Genomic DNA, 22,011 nt, shown 5'->3' with positions numbered 1-22,011 from the left:
AACTTGTCATTTGTACAACACATTAAAAACAGAACTTGAATTTAAAACTAATTTTGTTCATGCTTCATTCCTCAAGCAGAAATGTTTATAGATATTTGTCAGTTAACTATGGTTAATGTGCATTTGAAGTAACCCTGACCTCGCTCTTAGGTCAGATTTTTTTGATTTGGGGATCAAAGGACTCAAAGTCCCCAGAGAACTTCGAATTTTAGACCTTCTGGAAATCCACAGAAGGAGAATGATCTTCCATTGCAATGGATGTCGTGCCACAGCCCATATGGAACTCAATCTGGCAGTCTGATTGCCTGAGTTGGGTTAGTGTTAGGACAAACTGTGCAAACCGTACATCAATCGTTAGACTGATTTCACACCAATAAACTGCTGAGATCACCTGACAGGCCTGAACTGGATAACACTGATAACTAAAAGGCCCGGGTCTTACTTTGGTATCTGTGCGCGCACACTATTTTGGTTATTGTTGTTGGTTGATATACAGTGCATGAAATTTTAATACAACCAAAGCTTTGCTTTATCATTTTCTGTGGTTGTGTCTTGGCTCCTACCGTTCCTGAAGTCCTCTGAAGTCGGCCATCTTTAACTTTATTTTATTTACTTATTTCTTTTGTACACACTGGTTGCAGATGCCTGCTCCTGTGTTTTTTTCATAATTCATTTGATTCATTCTTACTCTATCAGAATACATAAATTTGTTGGAAAACATTATTATAAACCAGTCAGTGTGTATATATGAGAACACAAAAAGAAAAAGAAAAAAAGAATTATACTCCACCAAGTCTGTTATTTTAAGAGAAGGAGAAAAGATTTGCTGTACCTGTGGAAGAGGACAGATTTAACCAGCGTCACCACATCTCGACTTGCGTTGTAACCTGCACATACAATGGCCACATGGATGGTCTGAGGAGAAAATGACAAAGCGATTAAGAAGGAGAGATGTGCACAGCACAAGGAACAAAGTATAACTGTGAATTGACTTAGTAAAAAAAAAAGACAACACTGATTGTGTGTTGGAGCATTCATTCACTCATTCCACCTCAATTCAAAGGGCAATTATAGTAACTGTCAAACAAAAGTTCTCAGACGTGTATAAAACTCAACTGTAAGATGAAGCTTTGTAAAATCTAATGAATTTTTAATGAGAAGAATAGATTTGATAATACTTTTATGATACTATACTATACTCATATGATAATATCTTCATACATGAGCAGATATTCTAATAATTCTCAAATATATGTTGACTTCACAACATATAGTTGAACAGATGGCTGGAAGTTCTCCTTTATGATATTTTGGTCCAGGCTCTGCAAAAGCAAAACAGCCTCAGACCTTCACACTACCACCACCACCATATTTTACTGTTGCTATGACACTCATTTTCTGAAATGCTGTATCACTTTTATGTCAGATGTAATGAGACACACACCTTCCAAAAAGTTCAATTTTTGTCTCATCAGTCTATATTTTCACAAGAATCTTGGGGTTCATCAAGATGTTTTCTGGCAAACTTAGATGAGCCTTTATGTTCCTTTTGCTCAGCAGTGGGTTTCATGTTGGAACTTTGCCATGCAGGCCATTTTTGTCCAGTCTCTTTTTTATGGTGGAGTCATGAACATTGACCTTAATTGAGGCAATTGAGGCCTGCAGTTCTTTCAATGTTGTTCTGGCTCTTTTGCGACCTCTTGGATAAGTCGTCTCTTGGATGAGTGGGGTAATTTTGGTTGGCTGGCCACTCCTGGGAAGGTCTTTACATCGCAATAAAAAGCCCATTGAAACAACTGCTGCTGTGATTTGGTGCTATATAAATAAAATTAGAATCAGAATCAATCAGAATCAGCATACCTTATTAATCCCTAAGGAAATTGTATGGTCATGGTTGCTCCCAGACAATAAGGACAGTAACTGAACTAAATTAAATAATACATCATATTACAGAGTTGCAAAATATAACAAATAGATCTTGTCTATATATACAGTGGGGCAAAAAAGTATTTAGTCAGCCACCGATTGTGCAAGTTCCCCCACTTAAAATGATGACAGAGGTCAGTAATTTGCACCAGAGGTACACTTCAACTGTGAGAGACAGAATGTGAAAAAAAAATCCATGAATTCACATGGTAGGATTTGTAAAGAATTTATTCGTAAATCAGGGTGGAAAATAAGTATTTGGTCACCTCAAACAAGGAAAATCCCTGGCTCTCACAGACCTGTAACGTCTTCTGTAAGAAGCTTTTCTGTCCCCCACTCGTTACCTGTATGAATGGCACCTGTTTGACCTCATCATCTGTATAAAAGACACCTGTCCACAGCCTCAACCAGTCAGACTCCAAACTCCGCCATGGCCAAGACCAAAGAGCTTTCGAAGGACACCAGGAAAAGAATTGTAGACCTGCACCAGACTGGGAAGAGTGAATCTACAATAGGCAAGCAGCTTGGTGTGAAAAAATCAACTGTGGGAGCAATCATCAGAAAATGGAAGACATACAAGACCACTGATAATCTCCCTCGATCTGGGGCTCCACGCAAGATCTCATCCCGTGGGGTCAAAATGATCATGAGAACGGTGAGCAAAGATCCCAGAACCACACGGGGGGACCTGGTGAATGACCTGCAGAGAGCTGGGACCAAAGTAACAAAGGTCACCATCAGTAACACACTACAACGGCAGGGAATCAAATCCCGCAGTGCCAGACGTGTTCCGCTGCTGAAGCCAGTGCATGTCCAGGCCCGTCTGAAGTTTGCCAGAGAGCACATGGATGATACAGCAGAGGATTGGGAGAATGTCATGTGGTCAGATGAAACCAAAGTAGAACTTTTTGGTATAAACTCAACTCGTCGTGTTTGGAGGAAGAAGAATACTGAGTTGCATCCCAAGAACACCATACCTACTGTGAAGCATGGGGGTGGAAACATCATGCTATGGGGCTGTTTTTCTGCCAAGGGGACAGGACGACTGATCCGTGTTAAGGACAGAATGAATGGGGCCAAGTATCGTGAGATTTTGAGCCAAAACCTCCTTCCATCAGTGAGAACTTTGAAGATGAAACGAGGCTGGGTCTTCCAACATGACAATGATCCAAAACACACCGCCCGGGCAACAAAGGAGTGGCTCCGTAAGAAGCATTTGAAAGTCCTGGAGTGGCCTAGCCAGTCTCCAGACCTCAACCCCATAGAAAATCTGTGGCGGGAGTTGAAAGTCCGTGTTGCTCGGCGACAGCCCCAAAACATCACTGCTCTTGAGAAGATCTGCATGGAGGAATGGGCCAAAATACCAGCTACTGTGTGTGCAAACCTGGTAAAGACCTATAGTAAACGTTTGACCTCTGTTATTGCCAACAAAGGTTATGTTACAAAGTATTGAGTTGTATTTTTGTTATTGACCAAATACTTATTTTCCACCCTGATTTACGAATAAATTCTTTACAAATCCTACCATGTGAATTCATGGATTTTTTTTTCACATTCTGTCTCTCACAGTTGAAGTGTACCTCTGGTGCAAATTACTGACCTCTGTCATCATTTTAAGTGGGGGAACTTGCACAATCGGTGGCTGACTAAATACTTTTTTGCCCCACTGTAAATAGGTCAATTATAAATATCCAGAATATTACAGAGATTAAATTGTACTCTAAACTTAAAAACTTTATTTTCACTGTAGAGGATGTGTAAATATTTGTGCTGTCAGCATTAGCCTCGTTAAAATGACGTTACCGTTAGCGTTGTTAACGCGTTGACGCCGTGCAGCCCCACGCACAGGGTGATCCGCGTTAACTCGCTAAAGGAGATTTGCCGCGTTAATGCAGTTATTGCGTTAGATGTGCATTAGATGGAGGAGTTGTACAGAGAAATAAGCATTGTCTGAGAAATGTTAAAAGACTAGCTGCCCCAGAAAATAGAAACGGCCCTTCCTGCAGAGTGTAGTGGTCTTTTTAATCCAATCCAGTTTATTATCAATCTGTACACCGAGGTATTTATAGTCCTACACAATGTTCACATCAACTGCATGGACTGAAACAGAGTTGCAGTTTTCCTGGTCCTGCTAACATCCACCATTGGTCCTTTGTGGTGTCCCTGTGTTGCTGATCACCTTGCCATACACAAATGTTGAAGACGCACATATTGTGGTCATTCATTTAGGTAATTAACAATCCTGGACATAAAAGAGGCATCCACCTGCATCGCTATCGGCTTATCACCCAAGAGGGTTTGTCTGATAGTTCTGAATGGACTGGAAAAGTCGAAAAACATGACCTTCACAGCGCTCACTGGCTGGTCCAGATGGGTGTAGACACGACTGAACAGATGATGATGTCCTCAGCTCCAAGGAGGAGCTGGTAAGTGAACTGAGGGGATCCTGATGTGGCCTGACAGTAGGTCGAGCTGGAAAGACGAGTCTTTCCAGGGTCTTCATGATTTGGGATGTCAGAGCCAAAGGTCTGTAACCCTGGGGGCCACTGGGACATGCCGTCTGTGGTACCGGAATGAGGCATGATGTCTTCCACAGCACTGGGACCCTCTGCTGACTCTGACTCATTTATGAAAGGCTCCACAAAACTGGGGGGCACAAGCCTTGAGGACACGAGGACTCACCCCGTCTGGTCCAACAGACTTGTCTAAGGGGAGTCTTCTCATTTGTCTCTGAACCTGTCTTAGAGTGAAAGTAATAGCTGGGGGTGGGGTGTCAGGACTTTTACAGGAAGCTATGGTGCAATGTGGAGAGAGAGTGGCGTGGCTGTGGATCGCAGGCTGACTACAGGTAAGTCAGTAGGGGAGTGAGCATTCACTGCAGTGTTGAATCTGTTGAAGAACACATTCAGCTCCTTGGCTCTGTCCTCATTGTCCCCAGCTCCTCTGCTGTTGGTTAGCCTGAATTAGGTGATTCATGCCATTCCACACCTCTATCATGCTGTCCTGCTGGAGTTTCCACTCCAGCTTTCTCCTAGCGTCGTCCTTACCCTCTATGACCTTGTCCTTCAGTAGTGCCTGAACCATTCTCACCTCCTCTTTATTACCCATTCTGAAAGTCCTCTTCTTGTCATTGAGGTGAGCTTTGATGATCTGAAGCCTCTTTTTAGCAATAACGTATTTAGCAGTTTAGTAAAGAATGTAAATAAAAAATTAATTAAAAACAAACAAGAAACAGACAAATATGTCGGCTGCCAAACCATGAGAAAGTTCAACAAGAAGAAAAGGTACAGAAACAGAGGTTATAGTCACAGTAGGAACCCTTGGATAAACAAATGAAATAGCAAATCGCTCTACAGAAAAAGCTGACATAAAATGAGTTGACAAAGTGCTCTTATAAGCGCAGATTGATGTTACACTCAGCCAATAAAGGCCACCACATCCTCCCAAATTTTTCTGTAGTACGAACTGTATTTAGTTGAAGCTTTTTCAGTTGTAGAACAGACATCTCGTTGAGCCAGTGTTCAAAACTTGGTTGGGTAGCTGACTTCCAAGTCAGTAGGATGAGTTTATTTGCCACCTCCATTCCAAGGTGCACAGCCATCTGAACATAGAGCGCCAGCTGACGTGACTCTAAGGAGCATCTAAATATTGCCAGATTTTGATTTGGAGCAATGTTACAGAAAAATGATCAAGAAAACCACTGAAACACTGCAGACCAGAATGCGGTTAAGAGTGGGGCAAAACCAGAATAGGTGGGCAAAAGACCCCTCAGCCAATTGGCTTCTGTCACATACAAAGGATATTGAGGGAAATATGTGATTCAGCATAACTGATTTGAGGGCTCTTGAATCTGTGGATCATAGTGCGTTATGATTCATGGGCAGGACACTGATACTGTGTCAATCACAGTATCAGTGTATAATGTATTAAAGCTTACATTACCAAGCCGCCTCACAGAGTCATATCTTGTTGAGGAGGCCAGCAATTAACTAGAAGAGCTAAAGGCATCCTGTAGAAGGCAGTCCTACTATGCTAATAGTGCTGCGGTATGTGGAAACATCTTTCAAGGTCATACTGCATTACGGAGCAGAAACTTTGAATGGTCTGTTGTGGGTGGAACACTGTAGTATTAGAAAACCTGCTTGTGAAACCTGCTAGGACAAAATTAAACATATCTCACCTCGCACTTATCCACCACTGGATGTCGGACACAGTCTGAGCTATTACCCACTGTAACAGCTTTCTGGCTCTCATTGTCACCTGTGCCTTCCTCTGAATGTGTTCGGCTTTGGTTGCCACGGTGATTATTGCTCGGAAGCTGTGCAGATGGGCTCCTAGGTGGACGGCTAAGTTCTCGGCGCAGCGCCCGGTTCTCTTCCTCCACCACCCGGACCCGCAACTCTAAGGCCTGTCGTTCACCAGCTCCGCCCACCGGGGTGGATGACAGGGCTTCCAATGGAGAAAGAGGGAGGGGCTTCACTGTGGAATTATAACAGAGAGAAACTGATTTAACATGATTAACAACATCAGTGTCAGTGCCCAATATATATGAAGTTGAACACTAAGGGCTGGTCAGTGTGGGTTTTTCTATACAGAGAAACCACTGATATGAAACGTCACTGCACAAAAACAAATCTAAATTGAAGCAGGTAAGTAGCTTGTCCAAAAAGAGGTGCGTCAAGTGTATAAGGCTAGAGCTACAGCTATTATTTATTCCTATCCATGGCTCATACCCATGGACACATCTTATTATTCTGGAATGGTACAACAGAAACGTATAGTGCTGTGCTACGTAGTGCAGTTTTAGGCTTGATTTAGGAGTGGTACGACCATCTTCATTCTTCAGCACAACCTGAACTTTGTTGGAAAACTTTCTTTCATTTCTGAGGATTTTTTATGAGTCTGTGTGGCCAGTACCCTTCTCTATGCTGTTGCTCGCTGGAGCAGCAGGTTGAGGCTCCCAGACGCCAAAAGACTCGATACACTGAACCTCAAGACCAGTAATGCTGTGGGGATGGAGCTCCCTTAAGGTGGTGTTGGAGAGGCAGATGTTGTCCAAGACAAGGACAATGCTGGACAATACCTCCCACCCACTCCATTACCTGGTAGCCAGTCACAGGAGCATGTTCAGTGAGAGACTGAGATTACCCATAATGCACCACCGAACAACACAGGAAATCATTCCTCACTGTGGCCATCTCCCTGTACAACTCCTCCATCTAATGTACAATAGATAGTACAATAGCTGCACCCTTTTGCACATCCTCTACAGTGAAAACAACAAATAACAAAGTTTTTCAGGTTAAATTACAATGTCGGTCACAAATAGTTCTCCAGGCTTCTTTTAAAGCTCTTCTTTGGATGTTTCTGTCTTTTCTTCCATTCTCTGTCAAGATGATCCCACACTGCTTCAACAATGTTGAAGTCTGCATTCTCAGGAGGCCAGTGAGCAGCAGATCAAATTATAAATGGTTTTAAGTGCACATTCAGACCTGTGAGACTCATTTAGAAATCAGACATTGAGCCATGGCTCTGTGCTACATGAAGACATTACTGCATCTCTGCCAGTCAAGGGCACTTTGTGTATAGTTTATTAATTAATAACTGACATATGAAATGTTCTCACAGGCCACACTGTATCGCAGCTGAGGGTCCTCAGGATGTACAAAACAGGACTCCAACCTACTGCTGACCTTCTGCCACTCATCCATTTAGAGCCTGCTGACATACCGTATCACAGTATGGTACGGCAGCTGCACTAAGGCAACCTGTTCAACCTGCTTCCCTCAGGGAAGTGCTACAGGTGCATCAGCACAAAAACCGACAGACTCAAGAATAGTTTCTTCCCAAAAGCCATAACCACCCTGAACTCACACATGCACTGACAACACAGTTCCAACCCTTAATCCAAGGACTTCCCTCTATACACAGACTACACAATTACCATCACCACTGTGCAATACTTAATTTACATGCAATAACCCACATTGTAAATATATAATATTTTTCCCCCAATTTGTATATTTATAAATTTTATATTTTTGAATACTGTTCATATGTAGTGTTGCAGAAACTCTCCCCCCTTTCCCCACATGTCTGCACTGAGTAGGAGATCCTCTTTATCTCATTGTACATCTGTATAGTCACAATAAAAGGCATTCGACTAATATGATTAACTTTCTAGAATGGAACTGTAAAGGAATGAAATACTTGGAACATATATTTGAAGGAACAGACTTTATTCCATCTCACAAAATAGATATACAGTATGTGATTAACAAGATTAGATTTTTAGAATAATAACAAATTAAATCTATAGTAAAAAAGAAATTTAAACCTAATAAAGTTGAATTACAAACATTAGTCAGTTTAGGATTTCAGCTTAGACCAAAACTTCTGGTCTCAGATTTGCTTAAAAGCCTTTAAAAATTGATTAGAAATCTATTTATTTTAAAAACTTTTGGGGGGCTTCTTTACAGTTTACTTTGACACTTTAAAAGTGTCTTTACAAATAAACATTGATGTATGTAAAACATGATGTATGTAAAACATGATGTATGTAAGACATTTTAAAGAGCCACATCACTGCTGGATTCATGCTTTGTTCACAAATCAGTTCAAATGGGATCAGTCCAAGGATCATAGTTTCAAAATGTATAAACGCATTGCTTTGGCAATATTATGAATATGATCAAGCCAATAAAACAAATAAAATGAACTGAACTGAGAGGTAGTGATAGAGTCAAAATGTGAAACTGAATTTGCGCCAGTAGTAGCACATCGGTCCTGTCTCACACATCCAGGCTTAACCTGCAGCCAGGCCCTGTCACAGCTTATCACACTCCCAGGAACTGCATCCCACCACCAGGAATTACTGCCAAATCTAATAATTACTTTGCAGACCTTGGTGACTATTCCATTATGGGAGTGTATACACATATACGCTCTCCAGTGACTGTGACCCCAAGTCAAAATTGCCAATTTAATCATAATTAATAATGGCACTACTGCAGCATTTCAATCCTGTGAGTCAAAGTGATTAAAATGGCTCCAAGAACTTTTGGACATTATTGTCTGGAGGAAGTAATCAACTTTAGACAGGCCTCAGTAATTCATTAACATACCACCTCAGGAAGAAAGTTGGGAGAGAAAGGTCACTTTGTCTACAGGAAATTTGTATCTTCACACTTTCTGGGACAAGTCTCGGGCTTTAATATTAAGGCATGACATGCACTGAAAAGTATGACAGTACTGTTCCTTATTTTAATCCCAGCAATCTAAACTTTTATCTTTACTATGGATGGCTGTAGCTCAGGGGGTAGAGCAGGTTGGTGGTTTGATCCCTGGCTGCTCCAGTCTTCATGCCATAAGGACTGTATGAGAACCAGTCCAGCATTTTGTTAACATTTAATCAGCTCAACCAGATTTTTAAAAATAGGTAATATTTATCTGTAATATTTAAAAACTTAACGATGTGTTAAATTTAGAAAAGAATAAAGTCAAAAATAAAATGTTAAAAAAAACCTTTTATCATGAATTTTTGAATTTTAAAACAGAAAGTTTCCCAGTCTTGCATCACTTGTTTTTAGAATTGTTTTTTTTTTTTAATCCTGCCCTGTCTGGTAGCTTTTGCAATCAGAATTATGATCTGAATGTGATAATGTACCAAACACAGTTTGCTTTTCCAAGAAGAACTATCGGCTCTTCTTGTTCTTGTTTTATGTGTTTATGTATTCATTTCTATTAGTGTTTTCATTATAGTTAGACTGTTTTAAAATGGTTTAAAAAAACCCCACAGAAACCTAAATCATTTAAAGCCATAAAAGTTGCAAATAACTCTGCCAATACTTATTGTCCTTACCTTGAAAGCTCCCGACTGACAGGTAAAGCCACATAAGTGCTGGGATGAAGAGCAGGGCGAGGGAGGCCACCAGGAACTTCCGGCGCCCGCGACACATTCCCAGCATCCTCTGGACCAAAGCAGATAGAAAGAGAGGTAAAGTGACCTCTATGTGGGTAGGAGCTGCTGTCCAGGCTGAGTCATAGCACTGAGGGAGAGGAGAGACCAGGACAAAAAAAAAAGAGGTTAGAGAAGAAGCTCACATTTCACAGTCTACATAGATTGATTATTATAATGATTATTTTTCATTCCTGACGCTGATGATGTTTAAGCAGGTTTACTCATTCAGCTTCAGAAGAAGGTGACATACCCAACAACTAAGGGATTTCTAGATAACATGGACTCTTGGAGAAGATAGAACACCCTAAAAGCCATGCAATCTGCTCCTTTAGAATTTCATCCAAGTGTGTATGTTACACAAATGCCACTTGGTGGAGATGTGATATCTGCATACTAAATTTTAAATGAGCGAAGAATGCGTGGTGGCCTGTCACTTTCCTCCTTACATGCTGCGACGTTTACTTACAGCACCAAAGCTATATTGTGTAGGATGAGGAACAGGTAAAAATCTGGGTTAGAATACCCAACCTGTTCCCAAGCAAACAAATGGTTCTGAGCAAGCCTGCAGTATATGATTGCCTGAGAGTAGAAGTCAATCATGACAATAGTTGGCAATGAAATGTATCATTGCCTTTCACAGGTTGTGCAAGTGGCTAACATTTCTACTTTCAGTTCAGTTTGGTTCAATTCAATTTATAGCACTACATAATAAAGTGAAAACTGCATCCATTTATTGTATACAATTGCAAATGTCAGATCCAAACATTTAGCTGTTTAGCTGAATATTTTTTGTAAGACCTTTTGACAAAAAAACAACAACAACAAAAACAAACATAAAACAAGTTAAGATAAAAAACATCAGACAAAATTATTCAGTCAAACTGTTCATCTAAAACTTAAATCACACCTTCAGAAATGAAGTCTGACAACTTTCATGTTATTAAATATAACATAACACATCAGGCAGTCACACACTATGTGGCTTTATGACCTAAAGCAATTTACCACAGTCTGTCCATAACAAACATCGTGTTCAAACATAAGTGTCCTTAAGTGCACGTGGCACCAGGACTTGGCTTCATCAGGTGATGGCCACCAGCTCGCACTGGAACTATTCGGGGAAGAGTTTGAAGCGATGGGAATGAGAATCAGCACCTCCAAATCTGAGGCCATTGTCCTCAGCCGAAAGAGGGCGGAGTGCAAGCTCTGGGTCAGGGACAAGTTCCTGCCCCAAGTGGAGGAGTTTAAGTATCTCAGAGTCTTTTTCACAAGTGACAGGAGAAAGGAGCAGGATATTGATAGACGGTGTGGTCCTGCGGCTGCAGTAAGGCAGATGCTGTACCAGTCCATCGTGGTGAAGAGGAGAGAGCTGAGTGTAAAAGCGAAGCGCTCAATTTACCGGTCGATCCTCTTCCCTACCCTCACCTATTGTTACAAGCTGTGGGTAGTGAACGAAGGAACAAGACTGTGGATACAAGCGGCAGAAATGGTCTTCCTCCGAAGGGTGGCTGGTCTCTCCCTTAGAGATAGGGTCAGAAGTTTAGCCATCCATGAGGGGCTCTGAGTAGAGGAGCTGCTCCTCCACATCGAAAGGAGATCGTTGAGGGGGTTCGGGCATCTGATAAGGGTGCCTCCAGGGCGGCTCCTGGGTGAGGTATTCCAGGCATGTCCCACTGGGAGGAGGCCCCGGGGCAGACCCAGGACACGCAGGAGGGATTATATCTCTCGACTGGCCTGGGAACGCCTTGGTGTTCCCCTGGACAAGCTGGAGGAGGTGGCTGGGAAGAGGGACACTAGGTTTCTCTGCTTAGGCTGCTGGCCCCAAGACCCGGCCCAGATAAGCGGAAGAAGATGGATGGATGGTAATTTGACATATTTTAGTTTGATGTAGAGCACAGAGGTTAGAAGTACAATTATATAATATTAGTTGAAATCCTTTTTCCATTATAACTACATTTGTAGTTAGGGAAGCAATATAGCATCATAGTGTCACCCGGTAAAACGATGTAAAGCAGGCAGAGTTTAAAATGAAAAGTATTACCAAATCTGGGGGTTTTTTGTCCTTTTTTTTTAAACATATGGCCTGGGCAATGTAAAGAGAGCAGAGTAAAGTGGAGTGGCTGGGGAGACTTAACCAAGTGTCTCCACAAAATTCTGACAGGCAGGCTATGAATCATTTTATTAGGTCCTTAGCATTTGACCCTTGTGTGATAATAACTTCACTAGACCCTGTAATTTACATTACAAATGCTACACTGAAGAAATTTATTACCACATCCAAGTCAGATATCAGAGGACAAAGTGAACAAATCCAGCTATGCAGGGATCAGACTCAAAGTCAGAACACTTTAATAATCTATAAGGAAATTATGTGTTTGTGTGTGTGTGTGTGTGGGGGGGGGGGGGGGGATGAGAAGCAGGCAGAAAAAAAGCATTGTTTTGAAAAAGCAGGAACACAACACTGGAGAAGGAAAATAGCAGACCTCTGTATTTTCCTTCACTTACTAAGAAACGAACAGTGTCTCATTTTTATGGTGGTTTCATTTTGACAGCGAGAGAGAGAATATCAACTGAAAATCCAAAAAAAACTATTGGTTTGCAAATAGTGGAGTGAAATAAGTATTTGATCTCCTACAAGAAAACTGTGGCTCCAAAGGTTGGCTGTCTCCATGTGGCACACAAATTATAATCAATTAATCTATTTCAGCTACTCTTGATTGCAACTTGGGTATATGGGTATAAAACACACCTGCCCACAGAATCAGTTTCAAACCAAGACTGTAGAGCTGTACGAGGCTGGAATGGGCTAGAAGACCATCAGCAAGAAGCTCTGTTAAAATATGACAAGTGTTGGTACAATAGAAGACATACGAAATAACCATCAATCACCGCTGGTCTGGAGCTCCATGCAACATCTTGTTCATGGGGTGAGAATAATCTTGAGAAATGTGGTGGATCAGCTCAAAACTACACAAAAGACGCTTGGTAATGATCTGAAACCAGCTGGGTCCACAGTCACCAAGAACATCTTTGATAACATGTTACAATCTTTTGGATCATCTTGTAGGAACCACAAGGTCCCCCTGGATCAAGAAGGTGCATAAGCAGGCCAAATTTAAGTTTTCCAGTGAACATTAGAATGATTAAGAGAAGGCTTGGGAGAACGTGCTGTGGTCAGATCAAACCAAATCAAACCAGATCTGCACTTAGTGCCTTGTACAATAAGACCTCCCTGGGTAGAATTTTCCTACTAGAGCATTGCAAAGAAACGATTAATGTCATTAACCTATTTAGTTTTTTCTTGTTGTGGCTAATTGATTATATGCAGCACTGACAAATAGACATGGCATAGATAAAGTCAATGCTTGAGAACCTGGGTTTTGATTGATTGGCTCTTAAATTCTTTAATTCTGTTTGAAGACTAGTTTGCATTACTGCTACAATAAATTACATCTATTTCTTGTCATTATGGTTTATAGTAGAGATCCACCAATTTATCACTTTCTCAATTTGTTGACTATTTCCTAAAAGATGGTTTTAGAGAAACTTTCTCCAACACTCGCCAGCAAAATTAAAAACAACTAATAAGATCACACACGCACAGTCCCCAAAATAGATCTTGCTTTTGAAATGTAATTGGGAATAAGCCTTGATGGGGAGTTTCTTACAGTATCAGAAACTGTGACATGTAAAACCTCTTTTTTAAGGGTGGAGTTATCACATGACTCAGCATTGTCCACTGTCTATTTTAACTGTATACTGTTTGTACTTTGTTTTGAGAAAACAGAAAAAAAAAATTAAAAAAAGTCTTTACACTATTATTGGAAAAAGTCATCCCGGGATCCAGCAAACAGCCCCAGACCATCACACTTCCTCCTCCATGTTTGACAGTTGACGTCACACACTGTAGAACCATCCTTTTACCTGCTCGAAGGTGTACAAAGACTATGTGTGATGAACCAGAAATTTCAAAACTTGATTCATCACTCCATAATACCTTGTTCCAGTCTTCAGTAGTCCATTGGTGTTGTTTCATGGTCCAGGCAAGCCACTTTGCCTTATTCTGACGTCTTAGCAACAGCTTTCTTGCTGCAACTCGTCCTGTCAAACCTGCAGCTCGAGGTCTTCTCTTCACAGTTGAAACTGAGATTTTCTTACTACGACCACTATTAAGTTGTGCTTAAAGCTGTTCTCTTGTGAGCCACCTATCACGCAAGCTGTTAACTCTCAGAAACTTGTCCTCTGATTTAGTTGTGGCTTTGGGTGCGCCAGACCTCTTCCTGTCAGAGCCCAAAAGGTTGAATCTATTCAACTGGACATAGCATTTTCAGTGGGAAAAATGGTTCGCCACTTATCTAAGTGACTTCTTCAGTCTCAGCTGACTGTGGGTTTCCCCAACCTTATAAACAGTACCTTTGCACAGTGACTGAAACTAACCCAGTTAATGAACAATGGGCTGTGAGGTCAGTTTCTTGATCATTAATATGTAAAGTGTCATCACCATTGATCAACAACCACTGATCATTGATCAATGGCCATGAGTATAATAAAATGAATAGAATTAACCTTTTGTGATTTACTTTCCTGGGTGATTGAGCATGCATCAAAACGTTTTTTTCAGATAGTGTTTTAGCTTGAAGTAACTGCGCCTGTTTCCTCTGTAAAGCTGTGTGATTTTAAACTTTATTTCCATTAATGGGGGTAAATATTATTATTTTGATTACCAAAGTTGTAGTGATATGAAGTAGAAACCTAGCACATCGACTTTAAGAGTCAGAACTGAAACTAACATTTGAAATCTGACTTTAAGAAGATGAACATGTCAAAATATAATATGCTGTAAACCCTCATATACTGTGTGAGCCTGGACATGGACCATAATGCGTTGTCTCCAAAGTCCACTGTTAATATGAAAAGTATAAGCACATATCACGATGCAAGAAGAAAATAATTTCTTGTTTATTCAGTGAATGTTTTTGTTTAGTGCTGGCAGGCAAGAATGAGAAAATCAATGAAGCAGTGACCAGAAGAGGCTTGTTTGCTGATCCAACATACTTCCTTTAAGAGGCAGCCTCCATGCTCATTTATAAAGACAAACAGGCATAATCTTGAAACATTATGCATTCTGGGACAAAAGGCGATATCGATTGTTGCCTGATTAGCTTAAGGTTTTTGACTCATTTACCGTTAACATCTGAATACCCAATCCTCAAAGGTGAATTTACTGACAGGATTTTGTGCAGAAGCACTTAATGAAACTGAAACATCCTCCTGATCTTATGCTCAGAAAATGATCCGAATCATAGCCAGTGGTTGTTCATGCATTTATACACACAGATGTATGGTCATTCTAAAAATATTATATTTTTACCTTTGAATTAAGATATAAGAAAACAATAAATCATTTAAAGGTTTAGTTAATAACAGAGTTACAAAGTTAAAATATTGACCATTATTAAGATTATTTAATATGTGGTGACACTGCCTTCAAACTGATTATTTATACTGTATTTTTTTCTCATTTACTCACATTTTATATATTCCATTAATAATGAATTTATATGCCTACAGTCATGCCAAATATATGCTAGCACAGTTGTGTTTGTTTGTGGAAGTATTTGCTTATGGAGAGATGTTTTGCACCTGTGCAGCCCTCCAAAATCCCAACTTTGCATTGCCCAGTGTAAATGACACTGTGCATTGGTGGAATGCCAATTAGTTGACAAGTGGCCTGGAACATGGAAGGGAGACCGAGGCCGTTTCTGAAAATGCGTATTTGTGTGTACTTGTGTTCTCATGCACTTGTTATATGTCATCAGTTGCAGACCAAGTACTGTCCCAATTTAAAGTACACATCAAGCCAAGTATGCTCAAAATTCCCAGATGTGTTCTTGCTCCTCCCATTCTATCGAGCATGCATCGGTGGTGACGTGTGGACCTGGTGCAGCCAAATAGCCCAGAATGCATTTCATCCAAAACACAAACGCAGCAATGGTGGAGGAGAGCGGCTAAGAAGTTTCAAATATTACTCTCTGTGTAACAAAATAAACTTTTAAGATATTTTACGGCAAGAATGTAGCTGTGTAAACTTCAAATATCTGCTATCAAGACATCACACATTTGCAAAAGTGCTCCAACAGTTTTGGAGATGTCTGTTACTCCAACAGCTTGACAGCTGACCACAGAGGTCAAGGCTCAGTAGAGCCAGCGAGAACACTTGATTCCCGGCACATCGTTTTGAAACCCCCGTGGTCTTTCGTTACTCAGGTTAAACATGACACAAGTCACTTAGGTAATTTAATTTAATAAGGTAAATCTTATTTATTTCAGTGTTTTATTTGTTCCTGAACAAATCGGTTTGGCAGTAAATAAAGTTAGAACAGTTCAGTTATGAAGCTTATTTAATTTTAAAGTCTTACTTTGAGAGCTGTCAGCTTATTTTAAATAGAATATTTCACCCATCATATCCCTGATGTAAAAATATGCTGTTCTTATTTAAACAGCTGACTGAACTAAATCTAACTGTAGAACATCTGACTAGTGTTGTTGAATGATGAGGGTTTCCCATACCTGTTTGAAGCGAATAGTGCACTGCGCATGCATGCAGTGAAAAAATAAATAAAAAAAGGCTAATACAGGACCAGGTTCCCACCCCCAGAGTCAAGAAGCTTCTTGCATGTAATGTCTCCACAGTTATACACTGTAAAAGCTGATAAGGAATCATGAACATCATGATGGTGTCAGAAGTTGTGGTGTGGTCGTGTGCTAAAGAGCTGCCAACAAAATGCTAAGGCGGAAGTTTTCTAAGCACCTTGATGACATAAAATCCCTCGTGCCCAACTCTGTGCTGCCCTGGGTTCCTTTGCTAGCTCTTCCTGTGACTATGTCAGTAACTTGGGTGTACTGCTGCATACCTCGCTCAAACTCGATAAGCAAGTGTCTGCTGTAGTGAGATCTAGCTTCCACCAACTGCTACTTATCTCTAAGGCTAGGCATTATGTTCCACATGAGGACCTGGAGAAGCTTATTCACGCTTTTGTGACCTCCAGGTTGGATTATTGTAACTACTTGTACTACGGTTTTCCCTCTTCTCTTCTAGACTGCAAACAGTCCAAAATGCAGCAGCCCGCCTCTTGACTGGTGCCAGGAAATTTTGCCCTATTACTCCTGTTCTAGCTAGCTTGCATTGGCTGCCCATAAAGTACCGTATTCAATTTAAAATATTACTCCTTACATTCAAAACTATTAATAAATTAGCACCGAATTATCTTAATGAATTTCTCAAGCCACATACTCCTGCTAGAACACTTAGATCTGCCACTCAACTACTTCTGGTGCTACCTAGATCTCGGCTGAAGTCCCGGGGTGACCGTGCGTTTGCTCTGGCTGCCCCGGTACTGTGGAATACCCTTCCTCTCGATATCCGCGTATCTGATTCCATTGCACTGTTTAAATCACGACTAAAAACCCACTTATTCAATCTTGCCTTTCCCTCTAAGTTAATATTTCTTTTATGATTTTATATTATGCACTTTTATGCTCATTTAATTTCTTGTTTGTTCTGTACCTGTTGCTTTCCTATGTATCAGTGACAGCTACCTGCTTGCATACCTAGTACTTGCTTTGGTCCTATTTCTGTGATCTTCCTTCTATTCTCTATGTTACTCGTTAAGCACCTTGGCATACCCTTGGTTTTTAAGTGTGCTTTATAAATAAAGTTTATTATTATTATTATTGTAGCGAGCAAGCAACCAGGTAGGGTTCAAGCAAAAATACGATTGATTCATTGCAGCTGCTCATTTAGATAAGGATGCCCGAACTAGAGCGTTCATCCTTCTAAACTTGGCCAGCTTTGAAGCCATCGAAAGGGAGCGTGCCTTCCTTTACACGTGGAGAACACAGACCAGTAACCAGAGCAGAATCAAGAAAAGACGTGCAATGTCTCAAATGCAAATTCCACAAACTGTGTAGTCCTCAAACATAACTATAGAAAGTTTAACACCAGAAACAAATGACCGTGATGAAACAAGTCTTATGTGGACTTGAAAAATAAGGCAGGCAGTTGCAGGTTTTGCCAACAACCTCATCAGAGACATACTCATTTGTGTAGTACATTAATGTACAACTTCCAGATATTGTACAAAAAAGGCTTACATTGCACGATCTGGGAGAGTTTGCAAGCCAAACCCCAACACTAAGGCGTAGGAGATGGACTGTTTAAAATTGTTTTTAAAAGTGTACATTATTTCTTTAAATATTTATTCCTGCTATTGATATTCATAGAAATTACATGTAAATTGATGTTGACAAAGTGAAATGTTGACCATGTTCTTACCAGTGAAACAGTTCCAGGTTTCAAGTGAATGGTTAATTTTCAAGCTATAATGTTACGGATTACAATCTATTGTTAATGTGTTATGCTGAAGATGTTGTTGTTAGTCAGACATAAGCTAAAGAATGGGATTGTAGAACATCTGACTAGTGTTGCTGAATAGTGGGGGTTTCCCATACCTGTTCGAAGTCCATGCACGCAATTAAAAATGGCTAACACAGGACCAGGTTCCCACCCCCGGAGTTGAGCTGCTTGCATGTAATGTCTCCACAGTTATACACAGTAAAAGTTTATAGGGAATCATGAACCCAGCGTCTTTACTAAACATCAAACACTAACATTAAAAATATTTTAATTCAGAAGGAAACAGGAACAGGATGTTAATACAAGGAGATCCTGAAGACTGCTCCAGAAATGATCAAATTATTTTTTAAATATTTGTTCAATTCTCTTCCAAACCCCAGCAGACTATTGTAGGTCTTGAGTGTCTACTAAAATAAAAATAAAAGCATTCTAACAGCTCATCTGTTTGGTTTTTATTCAATAAGCAGCATAGCTTATTAAGAGAGATTAAACTTGAGTTTTTGTCATGAAGTGATTGTGCTCAACTGTATTAAGCTTACACATTATGAAACAGATAAAAGTAAAAGCAAATTTGGCCAAAATGCTTAAAATGCTTATTTAAATTATTTGTTTTTTCTTAAAGAAATCTACTACATCATGCGTCTTTTCAATTGCAAATATTAATCACAGTTAAATTAAGAGGGGATGGCAGTTAAAACACTGGAGCTGAGATGTCATCAAGTATACTACCATTCCAATTGTGGAATGACGATGAACTTACGAAGTACGGACTAGCGAGGACGTGAGTACGGACTTGCATACTTGAGTATTGAGAAATGGCCAGAGTTTAGCAGGAGTGGGAGAAAAAACAGGGGGGAAAACAAACAAAACAAAACAAAAAAAACATGAAAGATTAAACAAAAATTAAAAATGTAATGTATAAAGTAGAGGCAGTGGCTGCCATGGACAGCTAAACCAAAACCAGCTCTCTACATGTTGCACAATCATGTCGCTATAATTAAAAAGAGGGAGGACTGGTATGAATGACACTGATTTGCTATTGGCAAAACACAGTTGGGTAGAATTCCAGGTTAAAGTTTTTAGTTCAACATACAAGTGACAACTTATGACCTTTCACCAGGTTTTATTTAATGTCCTCTTCATGTAGCTGAATACATTCATTGTTAAAAGCAAAAGCTGTGCAGATCTGAGATCAGCAGCGTTCTTAAACACCAAACTTACTGTTTATGCTCATTGTATATTGATGACGTTTTGTCTTTAATTTTCTCAGTAAAACAGCTGCAGCAATCACTAACAGTACATAACATGGTACTTTAGACTTTGTACTTTATTCCATTAGTTACATCTGGAGTTATTGCAAATTTACTCCAATATTAAATTAAGTGTATTCTGCATTAAGAGTGAACATACAGGATGATGTTACTGGGTGGTGCTGAGGTCTGAATTTGAGGGCAGCTCCTGTAATCACAGTGAGAAAAGACTCATTACAAACTGTCAAATGTGAAGTTTATCTCTGAAATAAAACTGATCCTTCCTTGTCCTCACACACCCGTATGTACAGGTAGCATACGGTAACAGTGATTTCTTTAGTAAATTCATTCATGTGCACAGATTAGCTAATGAGCACAGCTTTACCCAAACGCCAACTGTCAGCTTAGCTAGCTAGCTAAGGACTTTACTGATTAGCTTACAAACACACATTTAACTTACCAAAAAAAGTGCAGCAGGACCTACGGTCCTTCTGTTGATTACTGCATGCTGTCAGTATGACACAGTCAGTCATGGTTTTGTAAAGTAAACGCTTGCCCTCCTCTCAGCATCCATGGATTCATCTGCCATTCTCAAACAGAGATAGGCAAGTTTCTCCTTGATTGCAGCTGTTTTTCAGAGCTGTTACGATTATCAAACAGTATTATAGTTGTAATTAGAGTTATGAGAAGGCAGACCCCTTGAACACGAATCAGCATGACGCGAACTACTAATAATGGCCGAAAGCACATCCTTGGAAAAAATTATCTGAGGAGAATTTTTGTTTTTGTTTTACCCCAGTCCCACCTTCTAAAATGGAGGAGGCGGGGTTTGTGACCTATACTGTAGCCAGACACCAGGGGGCGATAGAGACTTTTTGGCTTCAATTGGGGGAGCTGTTAGGTCATTGGTTAGAACTTGGATCTTCTTCACGGTAACTGGTTGCGCTGCACATTTCTGCCACTGCCCACATCTGACAAAACGTGCAGGTAGACGGTCAGTCAGCACCTGCCCACGGACTACCAAGCCCATGCTACCATTCAACGAGCTTTTCCCCACCATGACCGTATTCCTGCGTGCAACTGTTGCCGCTGACGTACGGCTGTCTGTGTGCTCAGTGCCATCACCCGAGGACTGGGAAGCAAGAATTAGCATATCTGAAAACATGGCAAAGTAAAGGTTGTTGGCGTTGTTTTCGCAGCTCTCAGTAAGATTAAAAACACTTTTTAGGAGAGGGGACTGAACTTGAACCGTTTACCATCTCCTTCCAATATTTAAGACTGACTTAGAGGAAAATGCCCCAGTTTTTGTATGGGAGGACGGCACACAGTAAATCCGCTGCGCTGTACACATGCTTAATGACCGTATGGAAAAGGGCCTTATAGAAATGTAAGCACAAGGACTTTAAAGGTTATAACAAGCGAAACAGATCGTGGCATAAATACCAGGGTTGTTAGCGTGACCGTGATAGTCATTGGTGAATAATGTCACACTCACCTGATGCAGAGAACCTCCAAATGCTGCTTTTATGAGCCCTCGATCAAATCAATACCCAGCACTGAACCCCGTGGCGCTTTTCAAAAAGAGAACTGAGCCTGCAGCTCAGTCATAACGGTCCTTCTGGCGCAAAATAAGCCCGTGCTCCGTCGCTCACTCGCTCCATCAGGTTGGGATTTTCTCGGGATATTTATGTGGCCCAGCAGCCTCGGCTGTTAGCCCCGGCTACCAGCAACGACATCTGAGCCTTTCCGTTTGCTTCGGGCTAAATAAAGACTTAATCTCACACCGGTCTGTGCTGCGTCGAAAACACGGCAGTTCCAGTCTCATTAAAACAGCGCCGGCTTCGCGTTTGTGAGAGCAGCAGGCAAGAGGCGAACAGCCGCGACGGTCCGCAGCGGGAACACGGAGACCCGGTGTCGCTGCTCCGCTCAAGCTCGGCTACTTTCAAATCGCTCCGAGTTCCCAACACACTTTAAAATCCCCCAGTTAAGATATTCCAACATCGTCCGTGTCCTGGTTCTGTCTGAGTTTTCGGCCTCAGCATAGCATCTCTTTCTTCCTGACAGGCAGCCAACATCCAATCCCAACGCTGGATTCTGGAAGTGTGGGAGGATACAAAGGAGTCGATGAAACGGATTGGAAGTCTTGGAATTGACTAACCTACTGATGGGCTGAAGACCTCAGCAGCCCGATTAACACAATCAAAACACACAATTGAACTGAAGTAGTAACAAAACAAAAGCTGAGGGTCAGTTTTGAGATTTTTGGGTTCATCGCGGTTAGCATTGCTTGACCTACAGGGTCTCTGTCAGGTCGAGCAAGGCAAACAACATTTGCCTTGTCATGTCTTCAAATACACCAAAGTCTCTCTCTGTCCATCTCCTTCCATCTCACAAAGCCTTCTGTCATTGGGATATTTCACCTATATTCATCTATCCTTTACATCAGTGCCATTTTGTGG

General features: G+C 40.8%; 1 protein-coding gene across 2 annotated transcripts in view; it reads right to left on the bottom strand.

Moving 5' to 3' along the window:
- Positions 1-21,657, bottom strand: part of large1 (LARGE xylosyl- and glucuronyltransferase 1) — a 61,120-nt gene extending 39,463 nt beyond the window's left edge. The window contains exons 1-5 of one of the 2 annotated variants that reach the window (XM_085131904.1): positions 21,048-21,657; positions 19,713-19,760; positions 9,788-9,974; positions 6,107-6,405; positions 833-915 (exon numbers count right to left, since the gene is read on the bottom strand). In XM_085131904.1, coding sequence (XP_084988030.1) covers positions 833-915; positions 6,107-6,405; positions 9,788-9,893 — 488 coding nt within the window. In that variant the 5' untranslated portion in view covers positions 9,894-9,974; positions 19,713-19,760; positions 21,048-21,657. The remainder of the gene's footprint in view (positions 1-832; positions 916-6,106; positions 6,406-9,787; positions 9,975-19,712; positions 19,761-21,047) is intronic. The other variant, XM_085131903.1, reaches the window with a different exon arrangement.
- Between the last annotated feature and the right edge of the window lie 354 nt (positions 21,658-22,011).

The sequence above is a fragment of the Neolamprologus multifasciatus genome, chromosome 15, assembly GCF_963576455.1.
Source record: "Neolamprologus multifasciatus chromosome 15, fNeoMul1.2, whole genome shotgun sequence".
Taxonomy (NCBI): domain Eukaryota; kingdom Metazoa; phylum Chordata; class Actinopteri; order Cichliformes; family Cichlidae; genus Neolamprologus; species Neolamprologus multifasciatus.
Note: the sequence above shows the minus strand (reverse complement) of the source record. Positions and strands in the feature narration are given on the sequence as shown.